Source organism: Chiloscyllium plagiosum, chromosome 34 (genome assembly GCF_004010195.1).
Source record: "Chiloscyllium plagiosum isolate BGI_BamShark_2017 chromosome 34, ASM401019v2, whole genome shotgun sequence".
NCBI classification, from domain to species: domain Eukaryota; kingdom Metazoa; phylum Chordata; class Chondrichthyes; order Orectolobiformes; family Hemiscylliidae; genus Chiloscyllium; species Chiloscyllium plagiosum.
The window spans coordinates 21,540,861-21,557,224 of NC_057743.1; the positions used below are offsets into that span (position 1 = coordinate 21,540,861).

Sequence of the window (16,364 nt, forward strand, 5' to 3'; positions counted from 1 at the left end):
CATTTGATAGAAACCGATGCTTGGGACAATCAGGGTTTGCTTTCAGTTTATTTATGTTTGACCCTTATTCATCCACCAAAGCTCCCCAACATGAGGCAGGGATATTTGAAGCTTAACGCTGAGGTAAAAAAATCATATGCAGCTTGGTGATTTGTGTTTGAGGGCTGGAGCTCCATTGAGCTGGGCTGCAAATTTCAGGGCCATGAATGCACCTGTAGGTGGGATAAGCAACTCTAAAATACCTTACCTTGAATGTGAGGGGAATTGGGAGCTGATGTTGATTTATGGACAGTGTGTTGGCAAACACTTGCTGCTATAGTTTGTGGATGGCGGAGTTTTTCTTTTATTTGTTCATCAGATGAAGGGATCACTGGCTGGGCACCTGAACTGATTGGCCTGCCAGGCCATTTCTTATGACACCCAGGAGTCAACAACATGAGCGTGGATTTGGAGTCATAAGTAGGCCAGACAACATCAGATTTCTTTCCCTAAGGCGTATTATGGAATCAAATGTTCTTTTAATGCTAATCAGGTCATTATTGTTTAGCTTTGTTTTATATTTCACTCTGTCACAGAATTTGAACCCATTGTCTGTCGAAGTCTAGTCTAGGACACAGGATTATTACCACGACACCATTTCCTCAGGAAGTGACATGGCTAATCCAGTGCTGGATATCCTGTAAATAATGACTGCCATGCTATGCAAAGTGCCAAATATATTTCAGAGTCTCACCTTCAGCATGCATGAGAGGAGTATTTGGCTGACAGGTGATATTGTTTACAATACAAAAACAGGCCCTTTGGTTTATCATATCCGCACTGGTTATCAAACATCCATCTATTCGAAACGCTTTTTCCAACATTTGGCCCAAAACCCTTGTATGCTATGGTGTTTCAACTTCTCATCTAAATAGTGAAGTGCCTTGAGGGTTTCTGTCTCTCAGGCAGTGAACTCCACGCATCCGGAGCCCCATAGGTGAAAAATACTTTCCTCAAACCCCCTGCTCCTTACCTTAAAACAATACTCCTTTGTTATAGACTCCTTTTAAGGGGAGAAGTTTCCTCCCCCAACTATCCTGCCTGTGCCCCTCAAAACTTTGTACACCTCAGACATCCCAAAACCTCCTCGTTCTCCTGAAAACATCTCCGCCTCTTTATTGGGTTAAAATAAAACAAAGAACTGTGGATGCTGGAGATTGCAAATAAAAACAAGTTGCTGGAGAAACTCAGGTGTGGCTGCATCTGCAGAGAAATCAGAGTCAGTATTTTGAGTCAGGTGACTCTTCATCAGGACTACCTAATGGGTTGATGGGGAAATATTTTGGAGGAGAAAGTGAGGACTGCAGATGCTGAAGATCAGAGCTGAAAATGTGTTGCTGGAAAAGCGCAGCAGGTCAGGTAGCATCCAAGGAACAGGAGAATCGACGTTTCGGACATAAGCCCTTCTTCAGGAAATATTTTGGCAAAGTTTAGAGACAGATTGGGTTTCTTGTCAAGTGAGACTGAAGAGATCAAAAGTGGCCTGAGAGCAAGTGGGCATTGACACTGACAATCATTGTAAACTAACATACATCTGTTAGAAGTTAAAAATCACACAAAAACAGGTTTAATTGGAAGCACTAGCTTTCGGAGCGCCGCACCTTCATCAAACGGTTGTAATGAAGGAGCGGCGCTCCAAAAGCTAGTGCTTCCAATTAAACCTGTTTGACTATAACCTGATGTGTGATTTTTAACTTTGTACACCCCAGTCCAACAACAGCACCTCCAAATTTTACATCTGTTAGGGTCTGCTTCGTTTGGAGGTGACTGGGGTTAAGAATTTTCCATCCAGATCTGCTGTGTAGGAACTGAAGCGAGAGTGAATGAGTGAACAGCTCATGTTAAACTGGAGGCCACGCGAGGACTTAATGAACTGGTGGAGCTGCGTGAGGGGTGCTGCCAGCGGGAGTGTGAGCACATGGTGTAGCTCCGGGAAGGGCCACTAGGAGGAGTGTGTGAGCACATGGTGGATATCCGAGAGGAGCCACTAGAGGGAGTGTGTGTGAGCACATGGTGGATATCCGGGAAGAGCCACAAGGGGGAGTGTGTGAGCACACGGTGGATATCCGGGAAGAGCCACTAGGGGGAGTGTGTGAGCACATGGTGGATATCCGAGAGGAGCCACTAGGGGGAGTGTGTGAGCACATGTTGGATATCCGAGAGGAGCCACTAGGGGGAGGGTGTGAGCACATGGTGGATATCCGAGAGGAGCCCACTAGGAGGAGTGTGTGAGCACATGGTGGATATCCGAGAGGAGCCACTAGGGGGAGGGTGTGAGCACATGGTGGATATCCGAGAGGAGCCACTAGGGGGAGTGTGTGAGCACATGGTGGATATCCGGGAGGAGCCACTAGGGGGAGGGTGTGAGCACATGGTGGATATCCGGGAGGAGCCACTAGGGGGAGTGTGTGAGCACATGGTGGATAGCCGGGAGGAGCCACTAGGGGGAGTGTGTGAGCACATGGTGGATATCCGGGAGGAGCCACTAGGGGGAGGGTGTGAGCACATGGTGGATATCCGAGAGGAGCCACTAGGGGGAGGGTGTGAGCACATGGTGGATATCCGAGAGGAGCCACTAGGGGGAGGGTGTGAGCACATGGTGGATATCCGAGAGGAGCCACTAGGGGGAGGGTGTGAGCACATGGTGGATATCCGAGAGGACCCACTAGGAGGAGTGTGTGAGCACATGGTGGATATCCGAGAGGAGCCACTAGGGGGAGGGTGTGAGCACATGGTGGATATCCGGGAGGAGCCACTAGGGGGAGTGTGTGAGCACATGGTGGATAGCCGGGAGGAGCCACTAGGGGGAGTGTGTGAGCACATGGTGGATATCCGGGAGGAGCCACTAGGGGGAGTGTGTGAGCACATGGTGGATAGCCGGGAGGAGCCACTAGGGGGAGTGTGTGAGCGGCCCGAGCCGGGCGCCCGGATGGGTTTTGCTGCTGCACCAGGCCGGGCCCGTGGCCGCCATATTAGCGCCGCCGCCACCGCCGCTTTTCCGTGGTGCCGGGATTCGGTTCATTTTCTCGGGGAAGGACAGGCGGCGAAATCCCGCCGGGGTGGCGATCCGCGGTGCGGCTGCTCGGCCAGGATCCCGTTCAGAAGGCGCTGGAACTGGATTTCATGTCGAGGTAAATACCGAGGGCCTGCGGGCGGAGGACGGACGGGAGGCCCGAGGTGTCCGGCTCGGGCCTGGGGGACAGAGGCGGCTCGGTGCCGGGCCTAACCCGACCTCCCCACCCCTCTCCCCACCGGCTCCATCCCCTCCGGGTGTCGCTGAGAGCAGGGGAGTGTGGTCTCTGAATGAGTCTCTGTGACACCCGGAACTCCCAGTGGGATAAAAATACAAATTAAATCTCAGCCTCATGATGCTGCTCCCTGTCTCTGATCCCTGAGAGCCAGCTCCCACCATTACCACCCCGTCAACAAAGCGGCTTTCGGAAATTTGAGCTGCCAGCTCCCTTCACCGTGTTGAGTCTTTGAGATCCCGAGGAGGAAACACGCTCAGAGGTTGCTGGAGATACTCAGCAGGTCCTGCAGCTTCTGTGGAGAGAAAACCGTTCACTTCTGAAGAATCGAAACGTTGATTCTCCTCCTCCCCCCCCCCCCCCCCACAGATGCCGCCGGACCTGCTGAGTTTCTCCAGCATTTTCTGTGTTTGACTGGAGAATAGCTAGTGTGGCACCTTTATTGTTGAAGGATAACAGGTATAAACTGGAAAACTAAAGGCCAGTGAGTCTATCGAAATTTCTCATGGACATAATCTTAATTTGGAGAAGCAAGGATTAATCAAGACCAGCCAGGGTCTTTGTCAGGGAGTCGTCATGTCTGACAGGTTTGATCCAGACTTTGGGAGATAACGAAATGTGTGGATGAAGGTAGTGCAGTGGATGTAGTTGGTATGGATATTGTAAGGCTTTTTCATATGGGAGACTAGTCAAGAAGGTAAAAGCCCATGGAATCCAGGGCAAATTGAATCTAAATTTGGCTTAAAAGCAGGTGATTGTTGAAGGTTGGTTTTGTGATTCGAAGCTTGTGTCTAATGATATACGACAGGGTTTGGCTCTGGGTCCCTTGCTGTTTGTAGTGTACGTTAATGTTCTAGACATGAATGTATGAGTTTTGATCAGTAAGTTCACAGATGATACAAAATTTGGAGGTGTGATAAATGTTGACAAGGAAAGCCTTAGACTACAGTATAATATAGATGGTCTCATCAGATTGCCAGAACAACAGCAAATGGAATTTCATCCTGAAAATGTGAGGTGATGCATTTTTGTAGGACGAGCAACAAGGGAATACATGATGAATGCAGGATGCTAAGAAATACAGAGGATCAGAGGGATCTTGCGTGCAAGACCACAGTTTCTTGAAGACAATATGATAGGTGGATAATGTGATTATGAACACATAAGCAGTACTTGTATTCAATGCCTTAACTAATAAAAGACAAGAGCGGGGTTTATGATGGAGCTGGATAAGATATAGTTAGGCCATAATTAGAGTGCTGTGTGCAGTTCTTGTCATCACACTATATGAAGTATGTCATTGCACTAGAGAGGGCACAGAGGAAACGTACAGGATTTTGCCTGAGCTGGTGAGTTTAAGCTTTTAAGACTAGATAGGCTTGGCGTTGTTTTCCTTTGATCAGAGAAATCTGAGGAGTGACCTAATTGGGGTATACTACAATGGGGGTCATAAATAGTAAGAAACATTTCCCCTTAGAAGGATCCATAACCCATGGGCATAGATTTAAGGTAAGGGCCAGGAGGTTTAGAGGGGATTTAAGGAAGAATTTATTTCACCCAACAGATGTTAGGTATCTGGAGCTCACTGCCTGAAAGAGACAGAATCACTGCATATTCAAGTACAGTATTTAGATGATCACTTGAAATGTCATATGTACAAGGCTTTGGGCCAAGCACTGGAAAATGGATGAGAGTAAACAGGTACTCAATAGCTGGTGTGATATAGTAGGTCAAAGGGGTTCTTGGTGGTGTATGACTCTATGTCTCTAATGTAGGGCATGAAGCAGCCAATTTCTGCACAGTAAGGTCATTTGTGTTTTGTGATATTGGCTGTGATAAATATTGGCCAGGATGCTGGAGGTTTTTCTCCTGCTCTTTGAAACAATGCTGTGGGATTGTTAACGTCCGTCATGGGGAGAAAACCATGTCTCAGCATTTTAACAGCTCAGCAAAAAGGCAGCACCTCCTACAGTGCAGCATTTTCTAAGTACTGGACTGTATGTCAGCCTGGAACTTTGCGCTTGAATCTCATGAATGAGACTTGAATCCACAACCTTCTAACTCAATGGCCGTTGCACTGCTGACTAAATCATTGCTGATAAACACCCCGGAGTTTTCACAAAGACCCATAACCAAGATTGTTGCATAAAATTAAGGCACTAGAGAATAGGTTATCCTGGATGTTCGTAAGGTTTTCGCTAAGATGTGAAGTGACAAGTACTGGTTAAGGGAATGATCCTGAACTCGAAGGCTGGATCCTGGGATTTGTTGCTGGGGCTTATGTTCTTTCTGGTGTATAATGTGGTTTTGGAAATTTTGCATTTTGGACCAATTTGTAATTATCAAACTTAGGTGTTGATGAGAAGGACTGGGTAAGCAACAAAATTGGATGCATTCTGCACAAAATGATGCAGGAGAAAGAGCTGAGGATCTGAAGGGAAACCTTGTTGAACATCAGTGCAATGTTAGTGGTGGTGGTGAGGGGCATGTGCCATCTTGGGCTGTATAAAAAGGAGCAAGCACAAGCCCAGGAGCTGGAGATGTGCACATCACTGGTTCGATTCCATTTTGGGTATTGGATGCTTCTAGACATCATGAAACAGATTTGAAGGAAGGGCAACTAAGTTCATTAATGTATTGGCCAATATATAAGAAGAGAGATGCACTTTATTTATTGAAGAAAAATGGCTTGGGGTTGATCTCAAGAAATTTCGGATGTTAAAGGAAATAAACAAATCCATAAACATTGCTCAAGATAACTTTCGGTATTTTGCAGACCATAGCTCGTTTGAACTTGCCTATTGCAGTTCAGACATACCTGCTGCCTCTGGTTATCAGAGTAAACAACCAGGCTTGTTTGCCTAGGCAGCACTGTCTTCACCATTATTGTTGAAAATAGTCAAGCGAAATACTTCCAGTCAGTGTTGCTAGTCTTCATTTGTGTATTTATCTCATGTTTAGGTGTTCATTCAACTCTCACAAGACAATTGTGTTACAGTGATTTAAAAGGAAAATGATTTCCCTCAAATAAACAATTTTGCCAATACTCTTCAAATTTGTCAACTTAGACCTGACTAAAATTTTATGTCAACACATGGTTCACATTTTATGATTAGGTCTGGACAGATTCAGTACCAATTGAAGTGTTGAGATTCTTTGCTACTGGCCTGTACAGCTAGGCTGCTCCGAATCGCTGGTAAGACGTAATGCACTGAAATGTGTAAAATTCTTGGGAAAACATACTTTTCTCGTACCCAGCACCACCTCTTGCTTGTCATAGTCCTGCACACGATAAGGGAAGTGTCACCATGATGTTTTGGCAGGCGTTGTGTAGCTTGTGTTCGGCCTTTAGTCATCTCACTGGCTGAAAATATCTGTATTCTGCTTCTTTACAGAGCTAATATCCCTGCCGCTCAAGGAGAACACAAAAGAGGCTGCGAATGTATGTCCACTGTGTGTTCTGGGTGGGCAGATGGTGTATCAATGTTAGGAAATGTGAGGTGTTTACATTGGTCATAGACTAGAAAAGCAGAATTTCTTTCATGCAGTGAAACTGTAAATGTTGATGTTCAGGGGGAGTTTGGATGTACTCCTGCAAAGATATAAAATTAGCAACAGTTGCAGCAAGCAATTTATTGCAAGGGGATTACAGCATGAGAATAAGGAAGTCTTGCTACAATTGTACAGGGCTTTGGCGAGATCATACCTGGAGTATTGTGTGCAGTTTTGGTGTTTACTTGTAAGGAAGGATATACATGCACTGCAGACCGTACAGTTGAGGTTCACGAGATTCATCTCAGGCCTGAGAGGATTGTACTGACTACCGAGAGGCTGAGTAAACTGAGTCAATGTAAGGAGAAATTTCTTCATTCAAAACGTTGTGAATCTTCAACCCCAAATAATTGTGGGTACTCTGAAATAAAAACCAAAAGTGCTGGAGAAGCTCAATAGATCCAGCAATATCTGCGGCAAGAGAAACCAGGTTAATGTTTTAAGTCTAATCACTCTTCTTTGGCACTCTGAAGTTCTGAAGGATAGAAGAAGAATCATATTGGATTCACAATGTTAGCTCTGTTTCTTTCTCCACAGATCCAGATTGTCTGGATTTCTCTTGCATTTAGAGATGGGCGACACAGTGGCTCAGTGGTTAGCACTGCTGCCTCATAGCATCAGGGTCCCAGGTTCGATTCCAGCCTCGGGCGACTGTGTGGAGTTTACACATTCTCCCCATGTCTGCGTGGGTTTCCTCCCACAGTCCAAACAGGTCGAGTGAATTGGCCATGCTAAATTGCCCATAGTGTTGGGTGCATTAGTCAGAGGGAAATGGGTCTGGTTGGGTTAATCTTCGGAGGGTCGGTGTGGATTTGTTGGGCCGAAGGGCCTGTTTCCACACTGTAGAGAATCTGATGTAATCTTAGAGCAGATGGAGAGATGAAATAAAACATTTAAGTATTGTCGTTGATCGTGTTTATCAAAAGATTGAGGGCTGCGATAGCTTTTTGAAATCGTGCAATAGGGGCAGCAAAGTGGAGTTGAGGCAGCAGGTCAGTCATTGTCAATTGCTGTTACTTATATTCTCTTCCACCCTGATCTAATTGTTATACTTTTAAAGGTTTGTGTATCTGAATCTCTTGGTTTTTTAGTCATGTTGTGCGTATTATAAACCTACCAAATTGCAGTATCTCTCGCTCTCTGCATTAAATTTCATCCATAAGGTGAAGTGTTGGCCTAGCAGTATTATCACCAGACTGTTAATCCAGAGACCAGGTAATGTCCTGGCGACCAGAATTTAAATATTACCATGACAGATGTGGAATATAAATTCAATAAAAATCTGGGAATAAAGGTCTAGTGTCTGGGAAGGAAAGCCATCTGGTTCACTATTGTCCTTCAGGGAAAGGAGTCTGCTGTTGTTGCCCGGTCTGGCCTACATATGACTCCAGACCCACAGCGATGTGGTTGACTCTTAACTACTCTGGGCAATTAGAGTTGGGCAATAAATGCAGGCCTAGCACCGATGCCAATATCCCCTGAACGAAATTTTTAAAATGTGTTCAGTTTATTAATCAACTATTAATTGCTCAGTCATCTCAGCAGTTAATCATGCTGCCCATTTTTGTATCATTTGCAAATATTGGAATTCTGACACAGATCAGAGAATTCTTGAAAGAAGAGCAGTATTCCTAATGAACCTCCGTGAACACCACTGTTCCATTGCCTGTCTGCGAAATTAACCATATTAACCATATTGTGAATTTTCTTTATGTAAACATTTTTAAAAATAACAGATCTGCCAAACACAGCTCTCTATTTTCAAATATGTACTGCTGTCTTTAACATTTATCAACAGAGACATGATTTAATTATTTGTATTTTGACACCTAGAAACTTACCCATTTATTTTTATTTTCTTTATTCTTTTGTGGAATGTAGGTGTTGTCCATCCCTAACTGCCCTGAGTGTCTTGCTTTGATTTAGGGGGTAGTTAAGAGTCAGCCACGTTGCTGTAAATCCAGAGTCACACATTGGCCAGGCCAGGTAAGGACGGCAGATTTCCTTCCCTAAAGGACATTAGGGAGCCATATAGTCTACATAGAAAATATGAACAGGAGTAGACTATTCAGACCTTTTAGCCTGCACTACCAATCAAAACGATCATGTCCGATCATCCAATTCAGTAACCTGTTCCTGTTTTCTCCACAGTTTTTGATCCTCTTAGCCCTAAGAAGTATATCTATCAAGAAGGCACATGACTTCTGTTAAGTGACTGGCAGGACACTATTGTAATCATAGATGGTACTGCTGAATTTACAAACAGGCCAGAAACCATGGTTTTATGACAATCCATGGTTTCATGGTCACAATTACTGGTGACCAGCTTGACGTTATTTTTATTGAATTTAATTTCCACCAGCTGCCATGCTGGAATTTGTCCTCTGAACATTAGCTTGGGCAACAGGATTACCAGTCGAGTGACATTACCACAGTATCCCTGCATTTATACTGTTTATCTCCTTTTGGCAAAGGTCAATCTGTCCAGAACTGTGGCAGCACTTCCATATTGAGTAATGTTTGAGCTTGTGATCTGTTTCTGACTGATCTCAGCATCCAAGCAATCAGGGTTAAAGTTGCTTCCTCTTTGTTTAAATTCTTTCCAGTAATACTTCATCTATAGTAATCTTCATCTAGGATCCTTTATTCTCATTTTTACATTGGGAAGCTAAGGTGTTCATTTAGTATTGCCAGTCAATTCTTTGTGCTTACTAAAATGTTTTACTTGCCCTTTCCCAAAATTGGCATTTTCTTTCTCTGTTCCACCTATTTTCATATTTTTTCATTTTTCTAATCTATTGTTTGCATTCCTTTTGTGTTTTCAGAATTCTAGATTTTGCTAGTTTCAGGTTTGACAATGTACATGTTTTTTAATTCAATTTGAATTTCTTCATTGAAGGAGCTCCAGCTTCTAATGCAGCAACTTTATCTCTGGGAATTGACCCCAATGTGAAAATTCCCACTCTTTGTGCAGTGTTTTAGTTCATTTTCCAATTTATCTGGGGATCATACCTCGCTGTAAAAATTTTCCTCATTTTGTAATATTTTAGCTGTTTCCAGATGATGTTGACCCCTGTGTTCATGACCGACTCCAAATTATTTCCTTAACTTACCCGGCGCTGTAAAACTCAACTGATCTTGAAAGTAGTCCAAGACACGTCGTAGAAACCCCTCTCCTTTGATGCCTCTTTCACTGCTCTTACTTCATTTTATTTTTCAAAAATTACAGCCATTTATTATAGTTGTTTTGTTTCTGTTTTCTCTGATTTGTCTAAATAACTTGTGCAGTAGTCTTTGGTCGTGTATACAATAAGTATGCAAGAGAATAGAAGCTCCCTTAACTAACTACGAAGGTTCAGGTTTTGCATTATCTGTAGTTGGCCCTTCTCTTCCTACTGAAATAGTTCCCTCTTGAATATTATCGAACCAGGAGTGTTTAGTTCCTAGTCCTGCCTTTGCTTAAGCTGCATTTCTGTTGATGCTGTTTAATGTTCCCAGTAGGCCGTTCAAAGTGCAGAGTATTCTATAAACAGCATCCAAATACACTTTCTAAATCAGTATGTTTCAAGACCAATAAAGAGTGAAACATTGCTGATTTAAGAAACTGAATTTGGGTAGATCACACTTTTTGGAGAGTAGGAGAGCAATTAAACCATGGCACTGCTAGGTTCAGAATAAAAACATAAATGTGCAATGAATCCAAAGATAAGGAAAACTCAGTGAGGTTAAATTTGATCTGGTTCAATTTAATTAGATGGAATAGTTAGTAAACAAGATGTCTGATCAGACATGGGCAATTTTCAACTATGGAACAAATTTAAGGCAAACTCCCCCACAATGGAGTTCAGTGGAAAGGATAAATTAAAAATAAACCTAAAAGGTAGGGCTGACTATTAAAAAATCATGAGGGAATGCATCAAAGGGAGGAGATTAAGAAGACTAAGAGAAAACATGAACCAGATTAGCCAGTAACAGGAAATTAATGAAGACCATCTATAGACATTTTAAAAAGTGAGAGAATAATTAGAGAGGAGGAATGGTGAAATCCAGTTTTGAAAGTTATGGGAAGATGAGAGAGCTCCTAAATATTTGGTGACAGGTTTTTATTAAATGGTAACAATAATGTCAGGGGAACCAAACTGAAGAGAGAATCATATTCTGCCGAAGTTAGCCCACCACATGTTGGGCGTGTTCCTGGGCTCTGGCGCAGACCCACTGCTGTTGATGGAAATCAGAGAGGCAATAGCAGAGGTTCTGATTGCAATTTTTCAATTTTCCTTAGATGTACAAATTGTGCCATGGCCTGAAGGGTAACCAATGTAACACCTCTGCTCAGGAAAAGAGAGCAGGATAAACCAGGTAATTATTGATGAGCTAGTCTAATATCAAGTGTGAGTACACACTTAGAATCCATTCTTGCAAATAAAATTAGTTAGGCATTACAAATGTATTAATTAACTAAGAACTGCCAGCATGGGTATATTAAAGCAAATTATATTTGACAAATGTTTTGGACAACCTGGTCAATTCGACTTGTAACGTGAATGTAGCTGTTGTGCTGATTATAGATTTTTCAGAAGCCATTTGAATGAATTTTCAGAGGATTGTACAAGAGATAACAAACCCTAAACAAAGCATTAGTTTTAATGGGTATTACTTAGATTGAAGCTTAGGTGGAAGTTGTGTTGTGGGGTCAGCATTCACTACCATTTTGTTTCCTGAATATTTAGATGATTTAGACTTGCGCACAGGAAACATCGGAATTTGGTGATAACCCAAATTAAAATGGTTGCAATCAATGAGGGCAATATTGTAACATTTGAGGAAGACATAGGTGAGCAGAATGCACAGATTTTGCCAGATATAATTTAAGTGCCAGTGAATGGGAGACAATAATGAAGTTATATAGCCAGTGGTTTGGCCACAGTTAAGAGTTTTGTGATCTCCCTTAGGCCTGCTAATAAAGGATGGAGATTAAAACTATTGAGAGTATAAAGTGTGGATTTACCAGGTTAATAAATAGGTGAAAACAGTAGCTTTTTTGGGTGTAGATTTGCTTGCTGAGCTGGAAGGTTCATTTCCAGACGTTTTGTCACCCTACTAGGTAACCTCTTCAGCACTGGCCAACGGGCGAAGCACTGCAGATACTTCCTGCTTTCTATTTATATGATTGGTTTCTTTGGGTTGGTGATGTCATTTCCTGTGGTGATGTCATTTCCTGTTATTTTTCTCAGGGGGTGGTAGATGGGGGTCTAACTTGATGTGTTGTTGATAGAGTTCCGGTTGGAATGCCATGCTTCTAGGAATTCTCGTGGGTGTCTCTGTTTGGCTTGTCCTAGGATGGATGTGTTGTCCCAGTCAAAGCGGTGTCCTTCCTTATCTGTACATACTACATTGGACAAAGAGGCAGAAAACTAGCCACCAGGATACATGAACATCAACTAGCCACAAAACGACATGACCCTTTCTCACTAGTATCCTTACATACAGATAAGGAAGGACAACACATCCGTCCTAGGACAAGCCAAACAGAGACACGCACAAGAATTCCTAGAAGCATGGCATTCCAACCGGAACTCTATCAACAAACACATTGAGTTAGACCCCCATCTACCACCCCCTGAGAAAAAGAACAGGAAATAGCATCACCAACCCAAAGATACCCAAACATATAAATAGAAAGCAGGAATCAGCAGCAGTGCTTTGCCCGGATGCCCACTGAAGATGTTACCTAGTATGGTGACAAAACATCTGGAAATGAGCCTTCCAGATCAGAGGGCAAACCTACATCCAGAACCTTAACCTGAGCTACAAATCTTCTCAAAACTTGCTAAGTAGCTTTTTTGGAAGGTATCAGATATTGGGACCATTTGCATTAGAGTGGCAGTTTCAAAGAATGATGCACCACAGCAGGAGGCCATATGATCCTTTGTGAATGTGTTGGCTCTTTGGTGGATCTGTCTTTTTAAACCACGTCCCAACATTTTTCCTCTAGCCCTGTTTTAAAACAATACTTTCAAATATTAATTCAATTCCCTTTTGAAAGTTATTAATTAATCCATTTCTAACTCCCTTTTCAGGCAATGCATTCCAGATCGCAACAACTCACTGAATTTTTGTTTTTACGTTTCATGATCTTTCCTCTGGCTGTTTTGTTAACTATCTTAAACCATTTCCTCTGGTAATCGACCTTTCAATTGCTCCAACAGTTTATTCTGCTTTATCAAATTCAAGCATATTTGTGACTTTGAAAACTGATGAAATCTGCTCTTAGCCTTCTTAGTGGCAAACAATCCTAGATTCCCTGGCTGTCAGTGTAAATGAAGTTTCCCCATTCCTACTAAATCTCTACTGTATCCTCTGCTAGCCTCTGTTGTTCTTCCCAGAGTTGAACACACAACTCCATCTGAGGATAACTAGTGTTTAATAAAATTTTAGAATAGCATCCTTGCTTTTGTAATCTTAGCCTCTGTTAATAATAAAGCCATGTGCTCTTCAAAGACTGTTCTCAACAGTGCTCTGGTGCCTTCACCGATTGCTTATGTACACACACCCAGCACCACTACCACCTACCTGCTCTCTGTTATTGAACCCTATTTGACATGTACGTCCATTTATGTTTCCTTCCCCTGTTCTTCCACCAAAATGTATCATTTCTTCCTTGTCATGAGAAATTTAATTGGTGACGTGGCCTATTTCATGAATCCTTATCCTTAACTTTGTTACTATCCTCCTCATGATTTACTACATTGCTGACATGGAGGAAACATACTGCTGGTCCTGTGAAAGGCAATTTCAAGAGCTGGGAACTGAACAAGATCTCCAGCACAGCAATATTCAGATTACTGTTGCTGCATGTACTAGCTGGAAGGAGCATACATTTATATAACTTAGTTTAAGGTGTAATTTTACCATTGTCTTCAAGTTATCTCAAGGTGTTTCATGTCCAAAGATTTTTTGAACTATTGCTCAGTGCCATGTGAAACATTGTAAACCCATCTTATCAGTTTGTACTGTAGACCACCACGGTCTCCTTCTCTGGAAATGATCTTGTGCGTGTTCCTTGCACAAATAGCTTATGCTGTCTATCTAATGAAATAAAATAAAATCTTAAAACTCTTTAAACTGCTGAATGAGATAATTGTTTTTGTCTAACTTAGATGAGCAACAACAGTAATAAGCGAGCTCCAACAACAGCAACACAGAGACTGAAACAGGACTATCTTCGAATAAAGAAAGACCCAGTGCCTTATATCTGTGCTGAACCTCTCCCATCTAATATTCTTGAATGGTAAGTACATATAGCATTAATAAATTTGCTTAATAAATTGTGCACGTCACATCTCACCATCATCATAGTTAAAGATGAAGAAGCTGATTCAGCCAGTCTTGCTTCTCACTGGTTATGAAATGACTCTGAAGTCCACACTACATTGCAACTTTTAATTGAGACTCAATTTGTTCATGATTTTTCACTCCACTATTCTATCCATGTACTGATCACTTCTGAAGACTTGGATCACTGAATTTGCCTTTTACTAAATTCACTCTGTATTTCCTATGCCCACTGTAACAATTTAATGTGAAATATGTTTCAAGCTTTTCCTTCCTGTAACTATCTTTGTTTACTATCCTATCTGTCCAAAATATGAAAAGCAGAATTTTCTCCAATGTTTGAAAATCTCTTTAAACCAGGCTGGAGACATTTGGCTTTTCTCTTAACTACCTCCAATGTTTGAATGATACCAAACAGGGCACAGCACAGGAGGTGATGTCTGTCTAAAGCACTGCTTGGTTTGCTGTTGACGTTTTGTGCTTTGCGCTCTTCTGTTTTGGCTTTTATTGTTAAACATGGTTAAATTCTTCTTCACACTGGCTGAAAATGTTGTGTCCAACCTGATGAGCCTTCTAGGTTTGTTTTGTTTCCAACTTCATCTGTAGCTAATTATAGTAACTTTTCATTTTTAAAGTTTGTGCCTGATTATCCGCTGTGATATTTAACTTTTCTTTGTGAGATGGTGCAACCAGGCTGCAGTTTCTGTCTCGCTGATGCCAACACTGTCTAAATATGGATTTCTATGACACACTTTCCTTACTTTGCTCCAATTTTATACAAAGTAGTGAAAGAAACTTGGCCCTGTAACTATGGGCACTGAGCAAAATAAGTCACTAACTGAAACCAGTCTCATTCCTAAAAATAAATCCTTTTGGTTGTTACTGGCTCAAACTGTAACTAGGTAGGACCTGAACCAATCAAATTAAACAAAATGTTTTGTCAATAATCGTTGACTTATCATTCTACTTTCTCTCACTTTAGACAAGAGGTTCAGAATAAAACTGTTACCTTAGGTTTTAGTGTGTTTTTGTTTTGGCTGCTGCTGTTGCTAGATGTTCATTTCAGTGCTCTTTATTTAGCTCGGCTATCTGTGATAATGGTGATGGAGGAGTATGAGATGCTATAAGTTGAGAGGTTTCAGGTTGTAAAGTTCTGGACAGTTGATGATGACAAGTGCTTCCTGGATGCCTAGTTTTTGGGCTGCTAAATTCCAATTCATGCTAATTTATTAGTGACTGCCAACTAGCTTGCTTCAAGATCTTTTGCCTGAACATAGTGTAGATTGCCTAACAATAATTAATTGTATGCAAAAAGACAACAGGCATTACCAATCTTGGAACCAGACAACATGCTGGCCTCTTGAGGGATTTCTACAGGACTTTCTGTGGGCATATTTAGGCTAATGGAAAAAGAGGGAAATTCCAATGATGAAACCCAACTCCCACGCTGCCATCATTTTGTTTACTAAGGTGCAAAGGGTGTGAATGTCCTGTTTTGCTATTTTCAGTGAGGCTGCGTCTACATTAAAGGAGATCCAGTGTAAGAAAAAGTATTGGAATAGTCGTCATTTATGACTTTATATCATTGTATGTAGAGGTCCATAAACTGTATTTGTTACCAGAAACCCTCTGTGACTTTACCAGAGTAGCTGAAAGCGCAACTAACTCTTGTCAGCAATACAGCCACGTACTATATATGCAATATAAATTTCCAGTTGTGTTCACTATTCTTTTGAAGAATCAGAATAACTGTGTAATATTTTAACCTGTACAATATAGTTACATGTTGTAAATGTTTTCTATCTTGTGGATTGATGGTGGTGGGGTGGGGGGGGAGCAGAACCCTGCTGCACCATAAGTTGTTTACCTTGAGGTCAGTAGTTAACCTGAAATTTGTGTTTTCCAGTAGAAAGTACTTGATCTATCACCTTCTTTTCAGTTTATCATTTTATAATAAACTGCTTACTGCACAACTTGCTAAATATATCCCTTCTGAATGATGATTCACAGTTGTACAAAATTTGAATTTATTTATGGTTCTACATTAGATAGTTAAGTGCTATCATTTAATTAGTTAATCTCTGAATATCAAATGAAATATCCAGTTTTCCAAAGTCCAGCCCTTCGCTCTTGCCCCCTTCACTCACACTGATAAGGAGCATTGACAACCCAACATTGATGTAGTCTCAT

At 41.9% G+C, this 16,364-nt stretch overlaps 1 protein-coding gene across 2 annotated transcripts in view; it reads left to right on the forward strand.

Annotated features, from left to right (window-relative positions):
- Positions 1-2,937: 2,937 nt before the first annotated feature.
- ube2j2 (ubiquitin-conjugating enzyme E2, J2 (UBC6 homolog, yeast)) overlaps positions 2,938-16,364 on the forward strand; it is a 32,190-nt gene continuing 18,763 nt past the window's right edge. Inside the window, exons 1-3 of one of the 2 annotated variants that reach the window (XM_043675810.1) lie at positions 2,938-3,170; positions 11,122-11,198; positions 14,000-14,130. In XM_043675810.1, coding sequence (XP_043531745.1) covers positions 14,000-14,130 — 131 coding nt within the window. In that variant the 5' untranslated portion in view covers positions 2,938-3,170; positions 11,122-11,198. The remainder of the gene's footprint in view (positions 3,171-11,121; positions 11,199-13,999; positions 14,131-16,364) is intronic. The other variant, XM_043675809.1, reaches the window with a different exon arrangement.